General features: G+C 44.8%; 2 protein-coding genes across 2 annotated transcripts in view; both read left to right on the plus strand.

Moving 5' to 3' along the window:
* Positions 1 to 17,020: 17,020 nt before the first annotated feature.
* Positions 17,021 to 25,402, plus strand: CCDC160 (coiled-coil domain containing 160; the record flags this gene model as incomplete). Its single annotated transcript, XM_081180531.1, has 2 exons — positions 17,021 to 17,106; positions 24,371 to 25,402. 2 exons carry the CDS (start codon positions 17,021 to 17,023, stop codon positions 25,362 to 25,364), a joined length of 1,080 nt encoding a protein of 359 aa, XP_081036657.1. The 3' UTR covers positions 25,365 to 25,402.
* Positions 17,069 to 27,013, plus strand: part of PHF6 (PHD finger protein 6) — a 35,502-nt gene continuing 25,557 nt past the window's right edge. The window contains exon 1 of the mRNA XM_081180530.1: positions 17,069 to 17,092. The gene's annotated coding sequence lies outside the window, so the exon portion shown is untranslated. The remainder of the gene's footprint in view (positions 17,093 to 27,013) is intronic.

The following is a 27,013-nucleotide window of genomic DNA, read 5'->3' on the forward strand; positions in this document are numbered from 1 at the left end:
CTAAAGAAAAGTGTGCCTTTCTAAAACATTGTGAAGCAATTCCAGAAAGATCTCACAACAGAACAGAACGCTGCATTCAAGGACTTCAAAAGCAAGACCAGCATGGAATGGAAAGACCTATTCATAAAGTTCACAGACCTATCATTAGCCTTAGCTAATGAAGCCCTGGAAAGAGGAACGTGTCACAAATCTGCCATTAAAAAACTAACCAATATGGCTTCAAATCTGCAAGTTTGCATGGAGGCCTAGGAGGTCTGAAGAACCAATTTGCAGGTAAGAGGACCTCCATAACGTACTACAGGGTGCAACATGGCATAAACCAGTTGTGAACTGGTTAAACCAGCAATTTCCCACTCCAAATGTAGTTCTATATGATGCAGAAAGTGTTCACAGAGCGCTGGTACTTCCAGTTCCAAGATGTCCTCATGATATTTAACTGAAAATTGTGCATTCCTCACTAAAAGAAGGAGTTATGAAGGTAGCCAGAGAATCAGCAGGTGTAAAGGGCAAAAAGTTTAAATTTTTAAGTATTTATGTGCAGAAATACTGCAGAAAAGAAGAGATATTTTAAAATATATATCACTCTGCTATGTGATGCTGGAGTGAGATATAGGTGGGGATTCCCATTTAATTTAAGCTGATTATATTCAAAGGCAACAATAGCAACTATTCATGCAGAAGCCAAATAAGCATTGGAAAAGCTGGGAATTCAAAGCACAGAGCAAGAAGACAGTCAGGAAGAGACAGGAGGAGGAGGAGGAGAGCAATGCCATGGCAGCACAAGTCAAAGAAAAGTAAGAAAGCCATGAAAAGCATGGACAGCATTCTCCTGTATCCTGACTGTTTGGGACTATTTAGTTTGTATTGCTATCGTTTGCATTATATGCTGAAACTTTCGACTGCAGTTGCTAGAAGAGATAGGGAGGAGGACCCAGATAAGCTATCTCATTTCTTAACAGTAGATAGGTAGCCGTGTTGGTCTGCCATAGTCAAAATAAAAAAATTCCTTCCAGTAGCACCTTAAAGACCAACTAAGTTAGTTCTTGGTATGAGCTTTCGTGTGCATGCACACGAAAGCTCATACCAAGAACTAACTTAGTTGGTCTTTAAGGTGCTACTGGAAGGAATTTTTTTATCATTTCTTAACGTTGCTGTATAAGTTGAACTGCTTGGATGTTGTACAGGGGTGGGTGGGCAAGTAGTAAACGTTATTTTTCTCATTTCCTTTATAAACTTCTTACCCATGGACACTTAATTAGGATCCACACTGAGTCTCTCCCGAGAGGCTCCATGGAGGTCACTGTCTTGGTTACAGTCATATTTTGTTGCTACAGAGTTTTTTTGGAGGCAGAGGGGAGGTAGAGAACAGAACGGAGACCAAACAATTTTTGCTTATGCCACTACAAAAATAAGTTTTTGAGACTTCCGGGTCAGTGCCATCGGTGAATGGCGGAGTTCCTCCGATCGGAGGAACGGGCTCCGTAGAAACTGGGTCTTCCCGCCGCGGCGAAGGTGGGGACCCGCTAGAAATCCCAGGCGGAGGAAGCCTGGGAACGTGGGGTTCGGCAGGGCACCAGGAGCACCCCCCCTACTCACTGGGAACCCCTTTTCAGGGCACCGGAGCGAAGTGGGGTGAGTGGCGCGGTGCTGCGAACTGATTGCTATGTTTACGGAGTGAAGCCGCACAGCCATTGCCGGAGAGCGCTGACTTTTTCCTGTGGACAATTGGATTCAAAACAAGTACACGTGAGTAGAAACGGAAAATTGGATCAAGAAATATCGCAATTTGGCATCGAGGCGGGAAGGTTCAAAACAGGAAGTCCGCCTTCCGCTTTTTGTATATAGACTAAAGCAAAAACTTTGTAAGCTAAAGCCTGGAAAGCCGTGAAAAAAGTCTAATTTCCTTCATCTATAATTACTGAAACCCCCTTGGAAGTAGGAGAAAAGGGGGGAGAACCTTGTTTAACCCCTGCAGGAGAGGGAGTGAAGAAGGATAAACTTCCACCGTCTCTAACCTGGGAACAGGGTGTCAGAGACAGAAATATTTGGAGAGGTTCATTGACTGTGAATGGAATACTTTGACAGATAGCTAAAGAAGAGAAATAGACTGAAAAATATCTGAAAAATTAAAGTAATTTTCTTTTGTTGGACTTACCTTAAAAAAATGGATACAAATAGAAATTGTCTCCCCTAGAGGGAGCTTGTTAAATTGTTGCTGCAGCTTACTTGAGGACTCAACAGCTGTGAGATTAAGATTGTGGGACCAGTCTTTTCTGACCTTGACTAAAGATGAGCTGGGAGGAAGATTGGGTGCTTGCTTTATGCAAGACAAGTGCCTTGCTGGAACAGATGCACGAGAAGATGGATTTAATGAATGATGAAGATGGATTTGATGAATGAGAAAATGGACTTGATGACTGTTGTGGTTAACAACTGTGGACAAATAGGGAATATTGATACAGAAACCATTCAGGGACCAACTCATGAACCTGTATTGACTGGGCAAGTGCAGAAGATAATGGAGGAGGATGCGGCTGCACCTCAAATAATACAAATGGAGAAACCTGAGGCCCTACAGGAGTATAAGCCGCTGTCATTGAAGACTGAAGTTGGAGTGGGCCAGGGGGAGTCTGGAGCTGAGGAGGGTCCTAACTTTGGAGAGACCTTGAAATATGTTTATAAATATTTTTTGGATTACATTGATGACTGTGGGGAGTGGGGCTGTGGGGAATGGGAGGGTTTGATGAAGGGAGATGGAGACAATTTTGGGTTGGAACCCCCCAGAGACCTACTCCTCAATGAGAAAGGAAAGGAATCAAGAAAGAGACTAACAAATGACAAGGAAAAGGGCAAGTATAAACAACAAGAAGAAGATCTGCAGAAGGGACATGGAAGAGACTTAAGGGCCTCGGACATAAGACTTCCAGGTTGATGGACTAGATGGAATGGACAGTAAGGACTGACACGACCCGAAACCAGGAACAAGAGACGGTGGATGAAGATTGGAAGAAAATTTATAAAGAAATTTTTTTATTTGGGGAATTAGCCTAAAATCAATGAATATTAAGGAAAATGTTGGAATGAAACTATATGACTCTAGCAGAAATGATATTAGGGGTTATGTATATTTGAGTATTAAGATTCAAGCTTTAAGGTACTTTATGGTAAGATAAGGTTAAATAAATTAAGGTAATTTGAATAACAGAATATGGGGAAAGATGGAAAGGATTTGTTGAGTTAATTATTAGGTTAAATTGTTAAGATAAATTATTTAACAAAAATCGAGAAAGATGGAAAGAATTTGCTGAAATAACTAATTAAATTAGAATACAAAAAGGGAGGTGTGAGGAGGTCAATGAAACAAGCAAATAGAAGTTAAAGATATTAAATTTGGGATTTGTGTTTTTCTTTTTTCTTTTTTTATTATTTTCTTTGTTGTATTGCTGTATTGGTTTTTATGTTTTGCGCTTTTTCTTCTTTTTAAAGTATTGTAGTGTTGTTGTTTTTGCATTTTTTCTTTTTTCTATTACCCTGAAACTATTAATAAATATTATCTTTAAAAAAATATGTTTTTGAAACCAAGGCTAAACAGTTTTTGCATGTGCGGCAACCAAAATATTTTTTATGGAAACAAGTGTTTAATATAAAAAGCATTCGTCCAAAATGTTAGCGTTGTTAAAATGCGCATGTCCTGGCTATCCCAATAAAAAGGAGAATGGTATGGAAACCCATTTTAAAAAGCAATGAGAGTCAGCCACTGATAAGCATATCCAAAGGGACCTGGCACTCAGCTGCAGGTTTAGCAAGCTGCTCTGTCAAGCCTCCTCTGAAAGGGAGTGGGGCTGGGGGGTGCTGTGAGAAGAGCGGAAGGGAAGGAGGGGTGAGGGTATAGAGGGGGCTGAGATGTAAAGGGCAGGGGATGGGAGGCCTTGGTCAGGTCTGAGAGAAGGGCAGCTGGCAAAGGGGTTGGCAGGTAGAGGGGGTGGGGAGGGGGGCGGGAAGTGTTTGTTTTTATTCTTGCAGTAGACTCTGCAGTCAACACATTTTGAGCATGCTGCCCCCCTTGCTAAACTACAATGACAGCAAACTACTTTGCAAATGGGACACTTTACATCCTGTGTAGATCCACAGGATCACTCCTGATCAGCAAATGCAAAAGTAATTGCACTTGGGGGGGTATCTTTAGGCCTCTGGCCATTGCTGCTGCTGCTCTGCCTGTGAGTATTGGGGAGGACCGCTCCTCCTTGAAGCCCGTTTTCCACCTTGGGCCTGGGAGTGGGCCCCATACTCACCACCGCAGCCTATAAGGCTCCAAGGAGGCCTCGGGTGTGTGGGGTGGGATGGATGTTTAATCAGGTGTAGGAATTTAATTTTGGTGAGTTTGTAACTTTTACTGGTTTTGGTTTTAATTTGATTTTGTTTTATTTTGTTACTTCGTTTTTTGTATAGGTTTTAATTTGATTTTAAAGGGAGGGGTCAGGGCTGCCTGGGAGTGGGTCCCAGTCAACAAAATAGTTGAGGAATGTTCCACTGGGACAACCAATTTCAGTGATCACAGGTAGGAGGAGGAGTTATGCTAAGACCAGACCATGTCATTACTGAGGAGGTAGGTTTAGTCGTTGTTTGAGGACTACCCCTGCCTCCAGGTCTGGTCTTGTCCGGACAGATACTGGAATCAGCAAGGGATACCCACACGACCTGAAGGTGCTGCTGTGCAATGCCAGGTCAATGATCCATAAGACCACTGTCATCCATGACTTAGAATCATAGAATCATAGAATCATAGAGTTGGAAGAGACCACAAGGGCCATCGAGTCCAACCCCCTGCCAAGCAGGAAACACCATCAGAGCACTCCTGACATATGGTTGTCAAGCCTCTGCTTAAAGACCTCCAAAGTAGGAGACTCCACCACACTCCTTGGCAGCAAATTCCACTGTCAAACAGCTCTTGCTGTCAGGAAGTTCTTCCTAATGTTTAGGTGGAATCTTCTTTCTTGTAGTTTGGATCCATTGCTCCGTGTCCGCTTCTCTGGAGCAGCAGAAAACAACCTTTCTCCCTCCTCTATGTGACATCCTTTTATATATTTGAACATGGCTATCATATCACCCCTTAACCTCCTCTTCTCCAGGCTAAACATGCCCAGCTCCCTTAGCCGTTCCTCATAAGGCATCGTTTCCAGGCCTTTGACCATTTTGGTTGCCCTCCTCTGGACACGTTTCAGTTTGTCAGTGTCCTTCTTGAACTGTGGTGCCCAGAACTGGACACAGTACTCCAGGTGAGGTCTGACCAGAGCAGAATACAGTGGCACTATTACTTCCCTTGATCTAGATGCTATACTCCTATTGATGAGGCCCAGAATTGCATTGGCTTTTTTAGCTGCCGCGTCACACTGTTGGCTCATGTCAAGTTTGTGGTCAACCAAGACTCCTGGATCCTTTTCACAGGTACTGCTCTCAAGCCAGGTGTCACCCATCTTGTATTTGTGCCTCTCATTTTTTTTTGCCCAAGTGCAATACTTTACATTTCTCCCTGTTAAAATTCATCTTGTTTGTTTTGGCCCAGTTCTCTAATCTGTCAAGGTTGTCTTGAAGTGTGATCCTGTCCTCTGGGGTGTTAGCTACCCCTCCCAGTTTGGTGTCATCTGCAAATTTGATCAGGATGCCCTTGAGTCCATCATCCAAGTCGTTGATAAAGATGTTGAATAAGACCGGGCCCAAGACAGAACCCTGTGGCACCCCACTAGTCACTCTTCTCCAGGATGAAGAGGAACCATTGATGAGCACCCTTTGGGTTCGGTCAGTCAGCCAGTTACAAATCCACTGAGTGGTAGCATAGTCAAGACCGCATTTTACCAGCTTCTTTACAAGAATATCATGGGGCAGCTTGTCAAATGCCTTGCTGAAATTAAGGTAGGCTGCATCCACTGCGTTCCCTTCATCTACCAGGCTTGTAATTCTGTCAAAAAACTAGATCAGGTTAGTCTGACATGACTTATTTTTCAGAAATCCATGCTGACTATTGGTGATCACAGCATTCCTTTCTAGGTGCTCACAGACTGTTTGCTTAATGATCTGCTCCAGAATCTTCCCTGGTATTGATGTCTGACTGACTGGGCGCTAATTATTTGGGTCCTCTCTTTTCCCCTTTTTGAAAATAGGGACAACATTTGCCCTCCTCCAGTCTGCCGGGACTTCGCCTGTTCTCCAGGAATTCTCAAAGATGACTGCCAGTGGTTCTGAGATCACATCTGCCAGTTCTTTTAATACTCTTGGATGCAGTTCATCTGGCCCTGGAGACTTGAATACATCTAAACTAGCCAAGTATTCTTGTACTATCTCCTTAGTTATTCTGGGCTGTGTTTCCTTTGCCGAATCATTTGCTCCAAATTCTTCAGGTCGGGCATTGTTTTCTTTATCGGAGAAGACTGAGGCAAAGAAGGCATTGAGGAGTTCAGCCCTTTCTGTGTCCCCTGTTTGCATTTCCCCATCTTCTCCTCTGAGTGACCCCACTGTTTCTTTGTTCTTCCTTTTGCTACGAACATACCCATAAAAGCCTTTTTTGTTGCTTTTAACCTCTCTAGCAAGCCTGAGTTCATTCTGTGCTTTAGCTTTTCTGACTTTGTGTCTACACGTGCTGGCTATTTGTTTGAATTCCTCTTTGGTGGTTTCCCCCCTTTTCCATTTTTTGTACACATCCTTTTTTAATCTTAACTCAGTTAAAAGTTCTTTATATAGCCACCCTGGCTTCTTTAGGCACCTTCCATGTTTCCGTCTCATTGGTATTGCCTGACGTTGTGCTTTTACTATCTCCCTCTTAACAAACTCCCAGCCATCATGAACTCCCTTTCCTTTTAGTATTACTGTCCATGGGATCTCACCCAGCACTTCCCTAAGTTTTATGAAGTCGGCTTTCTTAAAGTCAAGAAATTGAGTCCTAGTATGCTTGGCTGCTCCTTTCCGCTGTATAGTAAACTTCAGAAGAGCATGATCACTCGCACCTAATGATCCTTCCACTTCTACCCCACTAACCAGGTCATCAACATTGGTTAGGACCAGATCTAAAATGGCTGTTCCTCTTGTTGCTTCTCCCACTTTCTGGACAATGAAGTTGTCTGCAAGGCCAATGAGGAATCTGTTTGACCTTATGCTCTTGGCTGAGTTTGACATCCAACAAATATCTGGGTAATTGAAGTCCCCCATTACTACTATCTCCCTTCCTTTTGCATGCTTGGCCATCTGTTCCAGGAAGGCATCATCTATGTCCTCCGTTTGGCTTGGGGATCTATAGTAAACTCCCACAATGAGGTCTCTGTTATTCTTCTCTCCCTTAATTTTGACCCAAATGCTCTCACTTTGGCTTTGAGGTTCTAAATCTTGGATCTCTTCACAGGTATACACATCCCTGACATATAACGCCACTCCTCCTCCTTTCTTGTCTGGTCTGTTTCTCTGAAATAGATTGTATCCCCCCATTATTACATTCCAATCGTGGGACTTATCCCACCAGGTTTCAGTGATGCCTATTATGTCATATTTAGTTTGCTGTACCAAGAGCTCAAGCTCATCTTGTTTATTTCCCATGCTTTGCGCACTAGTGTACAGACATTGAAGTCCATTAACCATTCCCCCGTGTCTCTTATTTAAGGATTTTTTCCTCCCATCACTAGGTCTGCGTGCTGTTTGCTCCATTTGGTCTATGACATTTGGATGATCATCTTCATCAATTGATAGACTCCTACCTTCAGGAGCACTGTCTCCCTCCCCCACATTAGTCAGTTTAAAGCCCTCCTGATGAGGTTTCTGAGATTTTTGGCAAAAACATTCCTCCCAACCGTTGTGAGGTGCAGCCCATCACTTGCCATAAATCCATCTTCAAGAAACTGCAGTCCGTGATCTAAGTATCCAAACCGTTCCTGTTTACACCATTTGCGAAGCCAGCTGTTCACTTCCACTATTTTTCCCTCTCTCCCTGGGCCACGTCGTTCAACTGGGAGGACAGATGAGATGACAATTTGTGCATTTAGTTGCTTCAATTTCCTGCCGAGAGCCTCGTAGTCTCTTTTGATCTTCTGGAGGCTATTGCTTGCAGTGTCATTGGTTCCCACATGAACCAAGAGGAAAGGGTATTTGTCAGTGGGTTTTATGATTCCTTGCAGTTGTTCAGTTACATCTTGGATCTTAGCCCCGGGGAGGCAGCACAATTCCCGAGACATCTTGTCAGGCCCACAGATCACTGCTTCTGTTCCCCTCAGTAGGGAATCCCCTATCACCACTACACGCCTCCTCTTAGGTTTGGTCGGGGTTCTTCCGTGAGCTGTCCGTTCCAAGGTCGCCTGCACATTCCCTGAGGACTGACTTTGCTGCTCGTCTTCATATACCTGATCGACTGTAATGAGGGAGAGATCCTCAAATGGAGTCTGCTCTTCGTCTTCCATGCTAGGGGAGAGGACCTCAAAGCGATTGTGTATTTCTAAACAATCAGAGTGAACCCTGGGCCTCCTACTTCTTTGAGTCACGTTTCTCCATATATCTGGCTCCTGTGTTGGTGAACTAGCCTCCTTCTCAGGGGAGTCCCCTGTCTCCTCCTTGGTGGAGATGGTGTGCTCTGTTGCTTCCAAGAAAAGCTCCAGCTCTCTAATTCTTTGAAGCGTAGACTTGATCATGGATGGAGGATTTGGCCTGGCATGTGTGACAGAGACTTGGTTGGATGATGCTGATGGGCCTGTCCTTGCCGCTGCTTGTCCACCAGGTTTCTCTTACATGCAGCAACCCAGGCGTAGTGGGCGGGGGTTGCAGTGATTTTTAGGAAGTAATTAGTCTGCACCAGGCATCCTATTGGGAAGACCCACTTCTCTGAGTGCATGTTATGGAAGCTGGGCAATAGGGGCAATACAGGATTCCTTTTGGTGCACCGACCTCCCTGCTGCACCAAGGATTCCCTGCCTGAGCTGCTTCAGGTCGTGGCAGATGTTCTCCTGGAGACACCTAGTTTGGTTGTCCTAGGCGATTTTAACATCCATGCCGACACAACCTTATAAGGGGCCGCTCGGGACTTCATGGAAAGCATGGCCTCCATGGGGCTGTCCCTGAATAAGTCTGGTCCAACTTATAGCCGCGGACATGCCTTAGACCTGGTGTTCACCTCTATGGATGTTGGTGATCTGACACTAACTAAAAGCGAAACAAAAGCAGTGCCATGGTCAGATCACTTCCTGGTGCAACTGGACTTTCCACACCACTTCACCTCTGCGGGGATGTGGGACTGATTTGGATGGTCCGCCCCCGCCACTTAATGGAGCCAAATGGTTTCCAGAGAGTGGTAGGGGATGTTTTATCCCATGTTGATGGCCTTTCAGCTGATTCCCTGGTGGCCCGCTGGAATGTGCAGTTAAACAGGACTATTGACTATTTGGCTCAGAAGCGCCCTCTCCGATTGCATGGAGCCCGACAGCCCCATGGTTTTCCATGGATCTGAGGGCAATGAATCATAGAATCATAGAATCATAGAGTTGGAAGAGACCACAAGGGCCATCGAGTCCAACCCCCTGCCAAGCAGGAAACACCATCAGAGCACTCCTGACATATGGTTGTCAAGCCTCTGCTTAAAGACCTCCAAAGTAGGAGACTCCACCACACTCCTTGGCAGCAAATTCCACTGTTGAACAGCTCTTACTGTCAGGAAGTTCTTCCTAATGTTTAGGTGGAATCTTCTTTCTTGTAGTTTGGATCCATTGCTCCGTGTCCGCTTCTCTGGAGCAGCAGAAAACAACCTTTCTCCCTCCTCTATGTGACATCCTTTTATATATTTGAACATGGCTATCATATCACCCCTTAACCTCCTCTTCTCCAGGCTAAACATGCCCAGCTCCCTTAGCCGTTCCTCATAAGGCATCGTTTCCAGGCCTTTGACCATTTTGGTTGCCTCCTCTGGACACGTTCCAGTTTGTCAGTGTCCTTCTTGAACTGTGGTGCCCAGAACTGGACACAGTACTCCAGGTGAGGTCTGACCAGAGCAGAATACAGTGGCACTATCACTTCCCTTGATCTAGATGCTATACTCCTATTGATGCAGCCCAGAATTGCATTGGCTTTTTTAGCTGCCACGTCACACTGTTGGCTCATGTCAAGTTTGTGGTCAACTAAGACTCCTGGATCCTTTTCACATGTACTGCTCTCAAGCCAGGTGTCACCCATCTTGTATTTGTGCCTCTCATTTTTTTTGCCCAAGTGCAATACTTTACATTTCTCCCTGTTAAAATTCATCTTGTTTGTTTTGGCCCAGTTCTCTAATCTGTCAAGGTCGTTTTGAAGTGTGATCCTGTCCTCTGGGGTGTTAGCCACCCCTCCCAGTTTGGTGTCATCTGCAAATTTGACCAGGATGCCCTTGAGTCCATCATCTAAGTCGTTGATAAAGATGTTGAATAAGACCGGGCCCAAGACAGAACCCTGTGGCACCCCACTAGTCACTCTTCTCCAGGATGAAGAGGAACCATCACTGAGACAGCTAGAGCGCCGCCGGCAGATAACTCATTCTGAATCTGACTGGACATGGGTTAGAGCTCAATGTTGAGCCTACCAAGCGGCGATAGCGATGGCAAAGAGGACTTTCTTCACCGCCTCTATTGCATCTGCAGAAAACAGCAGCAGGAGACTTTTTCAGGTGGTTCGCAATTTAGCAGAACCACCTGCTACATTGGGGCCCAGTATGGGCCACATGATCTCCTGCAATGATTTTGCAAAGTTTTTTGCAGACAAAGTCGCTCAGATTCGGGAAGAGGTAGACTCCACCATGGGAGCAGGGCCGGCGTGGGAGAGTGCTAGTCCTGTCTAGTCAAGCTGTGTGGGATCAATTCCAATCTCTTACCTCCGAGGATGTGGACAGGCTGCTTGGATGAGTAAAACAAACCACCTGTCTCCTTGATCCTTGCCCATCCTGGCTTATAAAAGCTAGCCAGGAAGGGCTGGGAAACGGGCTTCGCAGGGTGGTGAATGCTTCTCTCTGTGAAGGAGCCTTCCCAGACCCGCTGAAAGAGGCGGTTATCAAACCGCTTCTTAAAAAACCATCTTTAGTTGCGGCCAATATGGCCAACTATCGCCCAGTCTCAAATCTTCCATTCTTGGGCAAGGTGATTGAGTGGGTGGTTGCAGAACAACTCCAGGCACGCCTGGAAGAAGCGGACCATTTGGATCCCTTCCAGTCGGGATTCAGGCCTCATCATGGGACTGAAACTGCCTTGGTCGCACTGGTTGATGATCTCCGGCGGGCTAGGGACAAAGGTGAGAGCTGTTTCCTAGTTCTGCTGAATCTCCAAGCGGCTTTTGACACCATCGGCCATAACATCCTTCTGGACCGCCTAGCGGGGCTGGGAGCTGGGGGCACTGTTATACAGTGGTTCTGCTCTTTCCTCCTGGGCCGTGTTCAGAAAGTGGTGGTGGGGGATGAGTGCCTCAGGGTTCTGTCCTCCACCCCTTCCGAAGGCTGGCGGCGGGAGGAGGTCTCTCCACACCGCCGCCAGCCTTTGGAGGAGGTCCGAGGACAGTGGGGAAGACGCGCTGCGCTTCCCCGCTGTCCCGGAGATTTCCCTATGGGCTTTCGTCTTGCGAAGGAAGCCCATAGGGAAATTCGTTTTGCGAAGCGCCTCCAAAACGGAAAACCCTCTCGTCTAGCGGGTTTTCCGTCTTGCCAGGTGTTCGTCTTGCGAGGCACCACTGTATATCATGGGAATTTATGTTAAAAAATTTAGAATTTATGGAGGTGGGGAACGATTTCTATAATGGAATAAGGGCGATTTATACAGAGCAAAGAGCTAAATTGATTGTGAATAATGTAATAACAGAAGAAGTGAAGATACGGAAGGGTATAAGACAGGGTTTCCTCTCTCCCCACTGTTATTCATAATGGTTCTGGAAGTCCTCTTGAGTACAATTAGACGAAATGAATTAATAAAAGGGGTTGACAGTAGGTCAAAACGAATATAAAGTTAAAGCCTTTGCTTATGACCTGGTAATAACGATAGAAGATCCTTTAAAGAGTTTAAATGTGGTGTTAGAGGAGATGGAACAATTTGGCAAGGTGGCCGGGTTTATATTAAATAAGAAAAAAACCAAAGTAATGGTTAAGAATATGGACCAGAGTGCAATAGAAGTAATGCAACGAGAATCAGGGATTGAAGTGGCGAAGAAGGTAAAATATCTGGGAATATGGTTAACTCCAAGAAATATTGATTTATTTCAAAACAACTATATACCGGTGTGGAACAGAATCAAAAAAGTTTTGTAAGTTTGGGGAAGGATGAAACTTTCTTTTTGGGGTAGAATCTCAACGATCAAAATGAGTGTGCTTCCAAAGATGTTATTTTTGTTCCAAATGATTCCTATAATTAGGGGGACAACGACTTTCAAAGAGTGGCAAATTCAAGATATATCTGGCAGGGCAAAAAGCCAAGAATACAATTTAAGTTATTGACAGATGCAAAGGAAAGAGGAGGCTTTGCGCTGCCAGATTTGAAATTATATTATGAAGCATCTTGTCTCTGCTGGTTAAGGGAATGGATAAAATTAAAAAACAATGAACTGTTAGATTTAGAAGGATTTGATAATAGATTTGGATGGCACGCGTATTTGTGGTTGGAGAAGAAGAAAAGTCACAAGGGTTTTGAGAATCACATTTTCAGGAGCTCCATAATAGAAATATGGGATAGGTATAAAAATATATTAGAACCCAAAGTTCCACACTGGTTGTCTCCATTGGAGGTTATGAGTGTAAAGAAAATCAATATGAGAGGGAATTGGATCACTTACGGAGAGCTAATAATTAAAGAAGGGGGGAAATGGAAAATGAAGCCATATGAACAAGTAAAAGAACATGTGTTTGATTGGTTGCATTATTTTCAGGTAAATGAAATGTTTAAAAAGGATTTAAAAGAGAGTGGATATACGGAAAAAGAATCGAAATTTCAAATAGAGATAATAAACAATGATTATAAGATATTGTCAAAAATGTATAAAATGTTGTTGGATTGGCAAACGATGGACGAGGAGGTAAAGTCGGTTATGATACATTGGGCCAGAGACTTTGTTTATAATATACAATTGGCTGACTGGGAAAAATATTATGAAAATGGAAAAAGGAAAATATTATGAAAATGGTATATAGATGGTACATAACACCGGTTAAGTTAGCAAAAATCTTCAAAACATGTAATAAGTGTTGGAAATGTAAAGAAAAAGAAGGATCTTTTTTCCATATGTGGTGGGAATGTAAGAAGGTAAAGGGTTTCTGGGAAATGATATATAATGAGTTGAAGAAGATGCTTAAATACACATTTGTAAGGAAACCAGAAGCCTTTTTGTTAGGAATAACTGGAAGAGAGATAAATAGAAAGGATTACAAACTTTTCCAATACGCAGTAACAGCGGCAAGAATATTAATGGCCCAAAAATGGAAACAAGAGGAGCTACCGACCCTTGAAGAGTGGAGAATGAAACTTATGGACTATGCAGAACTGGATAAACTGACTGGGAAGATTAGATATCAACGGGATCACAAGTTCATCGAGGACTGGGGAAAGTTTACAGATTATCGGAAAAGCATATGTGACGAACAGACAACGCTAGTGGGATTTAAAGAGGCTTTGTGAAAGTTAAAGATGTATTGTAAAAAAGAAATAGAACTGAAAGGATAATATTAAATGGCAATATAAATTTAGAGAATGCATAAAAATAGAAAATATGGATTGGTGGAAAAGCTCGTGGAAGTCCAAAAAGTTGAAATTTGTGAATACTGTTTGGGATGGCGAATTTGTAAAAAGGAAAATTTAATAATTTTTTTTTTTTTTTAAAGAACAATTTCAGGTTAAGAACAGACCTCCGGAACGAATTAAGTACTTAACCCAAGTTACCACTGTATAATTTTTTTTAGTTTTCACAAAAAACCAAATCATTAAATTAAATAATATTTTTTAAAAAAACAACTGTATACACAATGTTAATCCCACATTATGGGATTATTTGACTTGCCTCCCCTGGTTCCTTTGTATTATCATCATTCATTATCATCACTGGAGAGCCAGTGTGGTGTAGTGGTTAAGAGCGGTAGACTCATAATCTGGGGAACCGGGTTCGCGTCTCCGCTCCACATGCAGCTGCTGGGTGACCTTGGGCCAGTCACACTTCTCTGAAGTCTCTCAGCCCCACTCACCTCACAGAGTGTTTGTTGTGGGGGAGGAAGGGAAAGGAGAATGTTAGCCGCTTTGAGACTCCTTAAAGGGAGTGAAAGGCGGGATATCAAATCCAAACTCTTCTTCTTCTTCTTCTTTCAACATCTACATGCAGCCGCTAGCAGAGATCATCAGGGGGTTGGGGCTGGGTGTCCATCAATATGCGGATGATACCCAATTCTACTTCTCTTTCAAATGAGAACCAGTGAAGGTGGTGAAGGTCCTATGTGAGTGCCTGGAGGCAGTTGGAGGATGGATGGCGGCTAACAGATTGAGGTTAAATCCTGACAAGACAGAAGTACTGTTTTGGGGGGACAGGAGGCGGGCAGGTGTGGGGGACTCCCTGGTCCTGAATGGGGTAACTGTGCCCCTGAAGGACCAGGTGCGCAGCCTAGGAGTCATTCTGGACTCGCAGCTGTCCAAGGAGGCGCAGGTCAATTCTGTGTCCAGGGCAGCTCCATCTGGTACGCAGGCTGAGACCCTCCCTGCCCACAGACTGTCTCGCCAGAGTGGTGCATGCTCTGGTTATCTCTCGTTTGGCCTACTGCAATGCGCTCTACGTGGGGCTACCTTTGAAGGGGACTCGGAAACTACAACTAATCCAGAATGCGGCAGCTAGACTGGTGACTGGGAGTGGCCGCTGAGACCACATAACACAAGTCTTTAAAGACCTACATTGGCTCCCAGTACATTTCCGAGCACAATTCAAAGTGTTGGTGTTGACTTTTAAAGCCCTTCAGGCAGTCCTGTTTAGGGAAGCTTTTAATGTTTGATGCATTACTGTATGTTTTGTTGGAAGCTGCCCAGAGTGGCTGAGAAAGCCCAGCCAGATGGGTGGGGTATAAATAATATGGTAAATAATAAATTATTATTATTAATTCAACGTCGACAAAGCCTTCATCTGCAGAGAATTTGGACCATATGACCTTTACATGTGTAGAATGGACTTCTTCTCATTAGATGTTCATGAACAGTACATGAAATGTTCTGCAGATTACATATGGAAAAATTGCCATCTACAAAAGGTTATTTTATTTCCCTCTCTCCAGAAAAAAAAAAAAACATTTCTGAATTCCTTTCAAAACTTATTGCTGACAGGAAAGTATGTGGAGGAGGCATGGTTCCACTATGATGTTCCTGGGAAACCGTAGTCATAAAATCTCTCCCTGAAGTGAACACAGGAGATCAAAGTTCCTCAGAGGCGCCATCTGCCACGCCTGTATGCTTAGTTTCTGAAGATGCAGTGGCACCTGCAAACATTATACTTTCTTGAGGAGATTGTACGTCTTTAACTTTTGTCATAGGCGGGTGCAGCAGCAGAATCCTGACGACACAAGTCACAGGCACAAACAGCTACACAAAGACCGCTGGGCTACATTGTGAGCTTCTGGTGCTCTTTGAGAACCCTTATTGGCCTGGACAATAGCCTGCCTCCATGCCCCCACCCTTTGGGTCCCCCAATGGCCACAGAGTTCAAAGGTCAGGGAGAGTGCAACCTTTTGTTGCTTTCCCTTAAGTATCCTATATAAAAAGGAAAGCTTGAAAGGACACCAAAGGTGGGTAAGAAACAGATACCATTTTGCTCTGCAAAAGTTTGCAAGGAGAAGGACTTTAAAAGCAGTTGCAAGCCATTAAATAATCAGTCTATATTTGCCACAAATGCAAATTTTGGCAGAAGAGTCAGGAAATGTTTGGTGCCTTCTTTTGCTGAGAAAACTAAAGCATTTAATATAAAACAAGTTTGAACTGCATTGAACAGTATGCTTTTCTCTTAAAAAACCAACACTATGTTAACTACACAGGAGAAAAACTTATGGAAGTGCAGGTGTGCAGCTAAAAACTGCTGTCAGGTTTTTGCTCATTTCAGATGTAACAACGGCAGGCAGCTAGCAGCGGGACTGCAGGGGATGCAGAGTAAACAGGATCATTTACACGTTCTGGCCTCCAAATGACCAACTAACAAAAAATCAACAGTGTGCCCCCCCCAACACACTGAAAAGGGACAAAAATAAGGGGCAGTGATGATGGGGTCAGGAAAGAGTAAAACAGGGACAAGTCCTGTTTGCATTTGAGACACATTCATAGCCCTAACCCTGACTTTATGCAAAGCCTCGTTCACAACATACATTTAAAGCTTTCCACTTTCAAAAGCTTTTCAGGGGTCAGCAAACTTTTTCAGCAGGGGGCCGGTCTACCATCCCTCAGACCTTGTGAGGGACCAGACTATATGGGGGGGGGGGAATGAACAAATTCCTATGCCCCACAAATAACCCAGAGATGCACTTTAAATAAAAGCACACATTCTACTCAAGTAAAAACACACTGATTCCCGGACTGTCCGCAGGCTGGATTGAGAAGGCGATTGGGCCGCATCTGGGGCCTTAGTTTGCCTACCCATGGTTTAAAGAGTCCTGAGAGCTTAAATTTGTTAAGGGTGCTAAGAGTTGTTGAGAGACACCATCCCCACCCCCAGCTTCCTGGAAATAGAGATTGACAGTTGGACGAGACCTCTGAGAATTGCCATTCTGTGAGGGAAATGGGTCTCTTAACAATTCCTGGCACCCTGAAGAGACTACAGTTCCCAGGATCCTTTGGGGGGAAACCCTGACTGTCAAAAGTGGTACCATAGTGCTTTAAAACCATCCCTCTGGACCAGACTTTGCAAAGCCCCAGGGGGAGGAGGAGGCTGCTTTGCAAAGGCAGGCAAGCAGGCAGCGGGGCTTCTCTTCAGAGCAGGGGGTGCTCACTCCCTGAGAGATGGGAGGCCCTTCCTCTCTCAGCACAGCCTCGGCGCTGTTGCTATGGGAGCCCTAGCAACCATTTGCAGCCTCTGGGGCAACGGTGAGAATGGAAGCCAGCTCCAGGGGCAGCAGGTGAGTCCTTTGAGGTGGGTGGGGGCAGGATGGCATTAGGGCATCTCTTTAAGTTTACATCTTTTATTTGCCATAGCATCATGTGAACCGGGGTCCTACCATTCTTCTCATTTCATCTTTTTACTACTCCTTAGCAGCCGCAGCATTTTGACTTGACACAATATCATCCCCTTCAGGACTCTCATCAGCATTGTTAGCATGCCCTTTTGTTGAAATTATATATATATATATATATATATATATATATATATATATATGAGACAAGATGTTATGTCGCAGCCCAGCTGCAGCCATGACGGTGCTATGACATCCATGTACTTACTTGTAAAAGGATTGATATAATGTATCAGCCTGGTGGACAGAGATAAAGCATCAATTTTTTTAAAGAAAAGTGCAAGACAATCATTAAAATGGCTGGCAAATCAAAAAAGGCTTCAGGTATAGGCCTGTAAGCTTTAGAAAGTGTGTGTGTGTGTGTGTGTGTGTGTGTGTGTGTGTGTGTGTTTTTATCACATGCCTCCTCCATTCACAGAAAAAGATGGATGGGTGCAGCATTATTTTAACAGTAACAGGAGCATGCGGGAAAGAGGGGCTCAATCACCCCCCCGCCACTGTTTTTAAAAGCGCTACATAAGAATATATGATAAGCATAAATGTCTGTAATGAACATTAACTTACTAGGTTGCCAAATACACAAGTTGGCCCTAGTGTTTCTGCTTCTTAGCATTGCCGACTTACTAAAACGATGTTTAAAGGTACAAGATACATTTTAATTATGACATCACCCCTTAATCTCTCCTCAGTCAGGTGTAACCACCAGTCCTACTGGTTCTGAGAACCCTAATCCCTTCTCTAGCATTAAAGCAAGGGCCAAGCTAGAGAAGACATGCAGCTGCACAGTGAGATCTCTTGTGGAAAGCTGTGGGGCGAGGGAGAATGAACCAGGACTGTGACGCCGGGGAACAAGGCTAACCATCCGGCCCCCACCCCTCTATATTCATGATGAACACCCCAATCCCCAAAGAGCCACTTCCCCCATGCACCTAAAGGTTTCCCCAGACTGGCCAAATCATAGCACTGAGGAGCGTATAGCGAGGGGTTGGGGAGGAGTGCGAGGTGACACTCCCCAAAGTGTTGCAGCCCTGAACCAAATCACCCTGTCCTGGGGCACCATCTGGTGGGTGGGGGACCAGGGTCCACCAATATTTTCAAGGCGGGGGCCACCCTCCCCAAATTCTACAGTGATCCTCAAAAAGATGCGCCAGGGTGAAGCATCCTCATCCTGCACATCCCTTTCACGAAGGTAAGGTGGTGGGTGGGGGCCCAATTTGGCCTGGCCAGGTTGGGAGGAGGCGGTGGCACACATGTGATGTCATTCATGCATGATGGCCCCTTCCATGTCCGGGGCAACTCAACACGTCTGCCCCCATCTCTACTGCATATGCTAAAAAAAAAATTTTTTAAGGGATCAGAGGTCTGACTTTGGCTCTCTGTCATCTCATCTAATTTGGCCCTCAAGATGTATGCACACAGCATGAATGAGGAAGACATGTGAATGATAGCTCCATCAGGCGGTGTGTGATTCTGTGTGCGTTCATTGGCTTGTAGTGGGAGAAATGCCCAGGGCCAGAGCTTGCAGCTGGCCATGCAAAGCGCTGGCTGAGGGCCTCACTGCCCCCAAAGGGTCTCTCACCAGCTCAAACCACTTAATGTGCTCATTGTTGGGCCCCAGACAACTATTTCAGCAGTGTCTCTCTGTGTGTGCTCCCATCTGGCTACTACAGTGGTTCCTCGAGTTACAAACTCCGCTAACCAGGAAGTGGTTGCTCCAGGTTAAGAACTTTGCCCCAGGGTAAGAACGGAAATCATGCGCCAGCAGTGCAGCAGCAGCAGGAGGCCCCATTACCAAAAGCATGCCTCAGGTTAAGAACCGTTTCAGGTTAAGAACGGACCTCTGGAACGAATTAAGTTCTTAACCCAAGGAGCCACTGTATTATTGTGGCAACATGCTCAGTGAAGCCATTTTGAGAGTTAAAATGTTAAGCAAGGAAGCCATTTTGTTGATCTAGGGCAGGCCCCCATATCCAGTACATACACTCAGACACCCACGACCCAGAGACACACAGAGATAGACTGATAAGGATTACCAAGTAAGGACAGGGAAGGGTCATGTCCAACTCCTCATGCCCTGTCTCTAGGTTGAACCTAATGTATCTATCTGGAACATACTCTCTAAGCACTAGGGGCCTGGAGATAAGGGCAGTTAAGTGGTGTTGCTGCCACTGTCGTGATGGCACCAGCTAAAGAAAATAAGGGTGGCTGGATTGGAGCGGGGTATCAGTGGCCCCATGCCAAGGGTTCTTCTAAAGGGGTTTTTTTTGCAGGGCCTGCCATGTTGTTTTTCAGGCAGGACTTTTGTGCCTTTAAAAGATGCACCTTCAAAAGTTGCTGTGCAACTGTCAAAATTCTTCTAGGAACAGAGAGGAAGGAAGAGAAGGAGCTGTCTCAATTTTTCTGCCTTTGTTTTATCTTGTGGCTTAGAAGAGGGGGAGGGGAGCCACAGAAAATACTTTACACATAAATTTTTAGAGGTCTTTAGCAGAAAATAGAAACAACAAGGAAATAAAACAAAAGTTTAAATTTAGCCACTGAAGAATCAGTCTGCGTCACTGGGAAGATTCACAAAACTCACAAGGTGAAGAAGTGACAGATACACAGAGAAAGAGAAGAGAAACTATTGCATACGGATTTTCAGTTAAAGGACCTGGTGAGAACTTCTTGCTCTCCCCTAACCAACAGAACAAGGGAATAGTTAGTCCTGGGAAACCTCCTCTTCTGGAGCTGGAATTCATGCACAACACACACACACACACACACACACACACACACACACACACATGGAGGGATGCCCTGCATTTTAACCTCTTCGACCTGGCAAGCCAGGTGGTGCTTGAAAATCATAACCTATAGGCATCCCATACTATATAACTCAAGGCATCCTATTAATTCAAATTGCTTCCCCCCACACAGCCCCTTCCAGCTATATTAAGAGCTAGAAATAAATAAATGAAGTTGTTCCTTAAACCAAGGCTCCCTGGAACATACAACTGAAATATTCCTGGCTTCCCGCAACATCTAAAGTTCAAATTTTGAGCTCCTTAATAATAGGAAAAGCACAGCTAAGCAGACAATTTTGTAAGTAAATGGCAAAGTGGCTTAATCTACAACTCTTTCCATTCCAGAGTGGAGAACGAGGGGAGCATGGGGGTGGGGTGGGGGGTGGAGGAGGAGTTATTGTGTGCTTAATGAACACTGAGTTCTCGTCTTGCATACATAAGCCATCTCTGCCCAGTTGGGAAGCCAGTGATCAAAAGAGGATCAGGAATGGAATATGATTATTTCTGTAAGTCAGGCTGGACTACTGGCAGCATTGTGGGGAAACTCTGAATACACTGCCATTTGCTCTCACTGACTTCTACTATAAATTTTGTCTCTTTGTCTGTCCATTTGTCAGTCCGTCTGTTCTCTATGGATTTGGCTGCCTCTCAAGATATTGTTGCCAAACTCAGCACGAGAGTTCCTAAAATGGGGGAGATGATAGGGTGCTGGGTGTCATATAGATTATGATGCCAGACCGAAATGTGACGGTGCCCATCGTTTCGGCACAGGTGCAGCTGCCACTCGAGATATCACTGCCAAACATAGCATAAGGGTTCCTGGGGTGGGGGCTGGTGCTCTTTGCCTAGATACCAGGTGTCATTTTGAACTGACATGGTGGACCAAAACATGACTCTGGGATGGCTTAGCCCAAGGCCTTACCTGCCAATAAGAAGGACCAAGTTGGTTGGTACTGGGGAATGTGCATAGCTATGTGGGCATTTATATCCATTTTCTTGTGTGTGTGTTTCTTTGTGCCTGATTAGCTGCTCTCCCTGTGCAAAGGTCAGAGGGGGCAGGGTTTCTGTTGAGTCAGGTGATTAGCTGTGGGAGGAGCTTATCAGAGCTTATCAGTAGCCACCCCCAACGACACGTTCTCAAGATGGAAGGTGAGGGAACAGCTGCAGTCGCCTGCGGTTCCTGCGCAATGTTTGCCATCTTGCCAAAGGTTGCAGGCAGCTTTACCTGCAGCAATTGTATGTTGATTGCCCTCTTAGAAGACAAAGTCCAGCAACTGGAGGAACGTGTAGCTACGCTCCAAAGAATTAGAGAGCTGGAGCTCTTCTTGGAAGCAACAGAGCACACCGTCTCCACCAAGGAGGAGACAGGGGACTCCCCTGAGAAGGAGGATAGTTCACCAACACAGGTGCCAGATATATGGAGAAACGTGACTCAAAGAAGTAGGAGGCCCAGGGTTCGCTCTGATTGTTTAGAAATACACAATCGCTTTGAAGTCCTCTCCCCTAGCATGGAAGACAAAGAGCAGACTCCATTTGAGGATCTCTCCCTCATTACAGTCGATCAGGTATATGAAGACGAGCAGCAAAGTCAGTCCTCAGGGAATGTGCAGGCGACCTTGGAACGGACAGCTCACGGAAGAACCCCGACCAAACCTAAGAGGAGGCGTGTAGTGGTGATAGGGGATTCCCTACCGAGGGGAACAGAAGCAGTGATCTGTAGGCCTGACAAGATGTCTCGGGAGGTGTGCTGTCTCCCCGGGGCTAAGATCCAAGATGTAACTGAACGACTGCAAGGAATCATAAAACCCACTGACAAATACCCCTTCCTCTTGGTTCATGTGGGAACCAATGACACTGCAAGCAATAGCCTCCAGAAGATCAAAAGAGACTACGAGGCTCTCGGCAGGAAATTGAAGCAATTAAATGCACAAATCGTCATCTCATCTGTCCTCCCAGTTGAACGACGTGGCCCAGGGAGAGAGGGAAAAATAGTGGAAGTGAACAGCTGGCTTCGCAAATGGTGTAAACAGGAACGGTTTGGATTCTTAGATCACAGACTGCAGTTTCTTGAAGATGGACTTCTGGCAAGCGATGGGCTGCACCTCACAACGGTTGGGAGAAATGTTTTTGCCAAAAATCTCAGAAACCTCATCAGGAGGGCTTTAAACTGACTAATGTGGGGGAGGGAGACAGTGCTCCTGAAGGTAGGAGTCTATCAATTGATGAAGATGATCATCCAAATGTCATAGACCAAATGGAGCAAACAGCACGCGGACCTACTGGTGGGAGGAAAAAATCCTTAAATAAGAGACACGGGGGAATGGTTAATGGACTTCAATGTCTGTACACTAATGCGCAAAGCATGGGAAATAAACAAGATGAGCTTGAGCTCTTGGTACAGCAAACTAAATATGACATAATAGGCATCACTGAAACCTGGTGGGATAAGTCCCACGATTGGAATGTAATAATGGGGGGATACAATCTATTTCAAAGAAACAGACCAGACAAGAAAGGAGGAGGAGTGGCGTTATATGTCAGGGATGTGTATACCTGTGAAGAGATCCAAGATTTAGAACCTCAAAGCCAATGTGAGAGCATTTGGGTCAAAATTAAGGGAGAGAAGAATAACAGAGACCTCATTGTGGGAGTTTACTATAGATCCCCAAGCCAAACGGAGGACATAGATGATGCCTTCCTGGAACAGATGGCCAAGCATGCAAAAGGAAGGGAGATAGTAGTAATGGGGGACTTCAATTACCCAGATATTTCTTGGATGTCAAACTCAGCCAAGAGCATAAGGTCAAACAGATTCCTCACTGGCCTTGCAGACAACTTCATTGTCCAGAAAGTGGGAGAAGCAACAAGAGGAATAGCCATTTTAGATCTGGTCCTAACCAATGTTGATGACCTGGTTAGTGGGGTAGAAGTGGAAGGATCATTAGGCGCGAGTGATCATGCTCTTCTGAAGTTTACTATACAGCGGAAAGGAGCAGCCAAGCATACTAGGACTCAATTTCTTGACTTTAAGAAAGCCGACTTCATAAAACTTAGGGAAGTGCTGGGTGAGATCCCATGGACAGTAATACTAAAAGATGTAGGGAACGCAGTGGATGTAGCCTACCTTGATTTCAGCAAGGCATTTGACAAGGTGCCCCATGATATTCTTGTAAAGAAGCTGGTAAAATGCGGTCTTGACTATGTTACCACTCAGTGGATTTGTAACTGGATGACTGACCGAACCCAAAGGGTGCTCATCAATGGTTCCTCTTCATCCTGGAGAAGAGTGACTAGTGGGGTGCCACAGGGTTCTGTCTTGGGCCCGGTCTTATTCAACATCTTTATCAACGACTTGGATGATGGACTCAAGGGCATCCTGATCAAATTTGCAGATGACACCAAACTGGGAGGGGTGGCTAACACCCCAGAGGACAGGATCACACTTCAAAACGACCTTGACAGATTAGAGAACTGGGCCAAAACAAACAAGATGAATTTTAACAGGGAGAAATGTAAAGTATTGCACTTGGGCAAAAAAAATGAGAGGCACAAATACAAGATGGGGGACACCTGGCTTGAGAGCAGTACATGTGAAAAGGATCTAGGAGTCTTGGTTGACCACAAACTTGATATGAGCCAACAGTGTGACGCAGCAGCTAAAAAAGCCAATGCAATTCTGGGCTGCATCAATAGGAGTATAGCATCTAGATCAAGGGAAGTAATAGTGCCACTGTATTCTGCTCTGGTCAGACCTCACCTGGAGTACTGTGTCCAGTTCTGGGCACCACAGTTCAAGAAGGACACTGACAAACTGAAACGTGTCCAGAGGAGGGCAACCAAAATGGTCAAAGGCCTGGAAACGATGCCTTATGAGGAACGGCTAAGGGAGCTGGGCATGTTTAGCCTGGAGAAGAGAAGGTTAAGGGGTGATATGATAGCCATGTTCAAATATATAAAAGGATGTCATATAGAGGAGGGAGAAAGGTTGTTTTCTGCTGCTCCAGAGAAGCGGACACGGAGCAATGGATCCAAACTACAAGAAAGAAGATTCCACCTAAACATTAGGAAGAACTTCCTGACAGTAAGAGCTGTTTGACAGTGGAATTTGCTGCCAAGGAGTGTGGTGGAGTCTCCTACTTTGGAGGTCTTTAAGCAGAGGCTTGACAACCATATGTCAGGATGGTGTTTCCTGCTTGGCAGGGGGTTGGACTCGATGGCCCTTGTGGTCTCTTCCAACTCTATGATTCTATGATTCTCCAGACCACCTAGTTCAGTATTCCACTCACTACACCATGCAAAACATATTTTTTAAAGAATTAATTGACCCCAAAGCCTCCAATCAGTTACTGATTTAATTTTATTGCTTTTCTCTTTTATTCAGTGCAGAAGCAGCCTTTGCGATCGAGAGCTCAAACCAACTTTGGCTGGAGAGGCTGTTTCCTCCTCATTTCAGCAAGGAAGATTTCTTCAGTGGGTCCCATCAGCCAGAACCTCTGATTTGTGAAAAGTTTGCTTTGGAGAGGGCAAGAAGGACTGAGCAAATCTACAACAAAACGGCTAAGGCCAGTTTTCATGAGGATCAACAGTTCCAAAGGAAAGGATCTCCCTCCAAACTCCTTGTGAGCGAGCAGGAGTTGAACTTATGGGGAAGAAAGAGAGAAAATTCAAAGGAGTTTAAAGATGGGGATTCCACCCGCAGGGGATCTGCTAATTTAGATGTTGAATCAGGAAAAAGGATAGCTGAAACAGGAGGTCATTGTACCTGGAATACAAAGGAACTGGCAGTTTTAAGACAAGAGGTGTGCAAGGAACACTTGGAAAATATCTCTTTAAAACTTCAGGTGTCCCTTCTCAAGGCGGAGCTGGTGGAACTTAAAGCCAAATACAAAACATTAGTGGCAGAATCTGAACAAGCGACGCAAGAGCTGAGTGACTACAGAACAGAAGCTTGGTGTAAAACTGTCTGGCTGGAGCAGATTCAAAGGCAAAGATTCGAAAGAGATTCCAAGATTGAAGTGTTTAAACAAGGCCTACTTGAGAAATCAGACAGCATCAGAAGTTTAAAGGAGGAACTGAAACAAAGAAGAGGAGAAGTCACGCATTTAAAGTTGCAGAAGAAGGATTTACAAGAAGAGTTAAAGGAATTCAGAGAGCGGCAAGATTTTCAAAACAAGTTACTCACAGAAAACATGAAGCTCTGTCATGATATGGAAATGAGAAAAATACAAAAAGAGCTGGAGGATGCTAAAGGAGAGCTGGATGCAGAGAAAGCCTTGAATACAAAGAGTGCTAAAGATCTAGAGATGCTGAAAATACACTTTTCAGGCCAGCCATCACATGATTTACTTCAAAATTTGAGAATTTGTTTTATTTAATGCAAATCCAAATTAAAAGATTTATTTTAGTTAACTAATCTATTATGCTCCACCTTTCCTCCCCTGAGTTCTCCCCATTTCTCCCTTTTATCCTCATAACAACCCTGTTAGGTAGTTCAGGCTGAGAGAGCATGGCTGACCCAAGGTCACCCAGGGAGCTTCCTGGCTGAGCAGAGGTTTCCATTTGGGTCTCCCCAGTCCTAGTCCAACACTCTTAACCACTATGCAAACTGCTTGCAAATCCCAAGTTTGATGCCATGGACAGTCTCTCCTCTTTTCCTCTAGTCTGGGGAACTTTTTTTAAAAGGCAGTCATCTGTGATGATAAAATAGTGTATCTTTCATTTAGTAGAGTTTTGGTTTGGGGGAGATTCTGGTTTGATTCCATCTTGAGAGCCCATGTAAGTCTTAAAGGCACAGACCTCTGTTACGTCGCCCCTGTTTGCAATACTAGGCTATGATTTTCAACAAGAGAACAACTTTGCCAATGAACCCTCATTCTTATTGAGGGAATCATGTCTGAGATGCTGAGTTCAAATGCACCATTTTATATCTCTCATTGTCTATTATTGTGTGAATTAACAAAGGATGGATAAACTTGATTGTAACATGCTGGAATTTGCCTGTAAATTAAGGTCGCGGTAGTGGAGAAATTGCCCCAGATTAAACTGCTGCTAAATGATAATAAGGGACGCGGGTGGCGCTGTGGTCTAAACCACAGAGCCTAGGACTTGCCGATCATAAGGTCGGTGGTTCGAATCCCTGCAATGGGATGAGCTCCCGTTGCTTGGTCCCAGCTCCTGCCCACCTAGCAGTTTGAAAGCATGCCAAAGTGCAAGTAGATAAACAGGTACCGCTCTGGCGGGAAGGTAAGCGGTGTTTCCGTGCGCTGTTCTGCTTCGCCAGTAGCGGCTTAGTCCTGCTGGCCACATGACCCAGAAGCTGTACGCTGGCTCCCTCGGCCAGTAAAGCGAGATGAGCGCCGCAACCCTAGAGTCGTCCACGACTGGACCTAATGGTCAGGGGTCCCTTTACCTAAATGATAATAAAGCAGGCCACCATTATTTCTGTAACCTGGTTTCAGGCCAATCTTTTTTCTTTTTGCAGATTTTAGGGTGTGTTGCTGGAGTGTGTTTGGCAGCAGCACATGCAATTTTAATCCTTACCCAGTAGGGGGCAGTCCTTGCCCAGCTGTTTTTGGTTTTCATAATGTGCTTTTAGCCTCTAGTGCAGACAAATGAAAGGAGAGCCTGTGGATATGCAGGTTTTAGACTTACACAGAACTTATCAGCCAGAAGTAAGTGGTAGGTAAAATAACTGAATCCTGTACAACTAATTCCAGTGAGCAAGTTTATTATGGCAAAATCTTTTGTAGACTTCATCATCTACATGGAGTATTACCCTTGGATGCGGGACTTGTGGGTCTGTAATTGTTGCTGGACTGCAACTCCCATCATCCTTGATTACTGGGGCCAAGTTGGCTGGGACTGATGGGAGCTGGAGTCCAACAACCCTTGGAGAGTCAGATACCGGTAAATAGTGGGATCACATAGCAACCAAAGGCAAAGTGTGCAGTTGTCTGTGACAATTCACTTATAGCTCAGATATATGCAAAGTAGGCTTAGGGAACATTTGCACTAGCAGCAGTAA

This window comes from Podarcis bocagei, assembly GCF_964188305.1.
Source record: "Podarcis bocagei genome assembly, chromosome: Z".
Taxonomy (NCBI): Eukaryota; Metazoa; Chordata; class Lepidosauria; order Squamata; family Lacertidae; genus Podarcis; species Podarcis bocagei.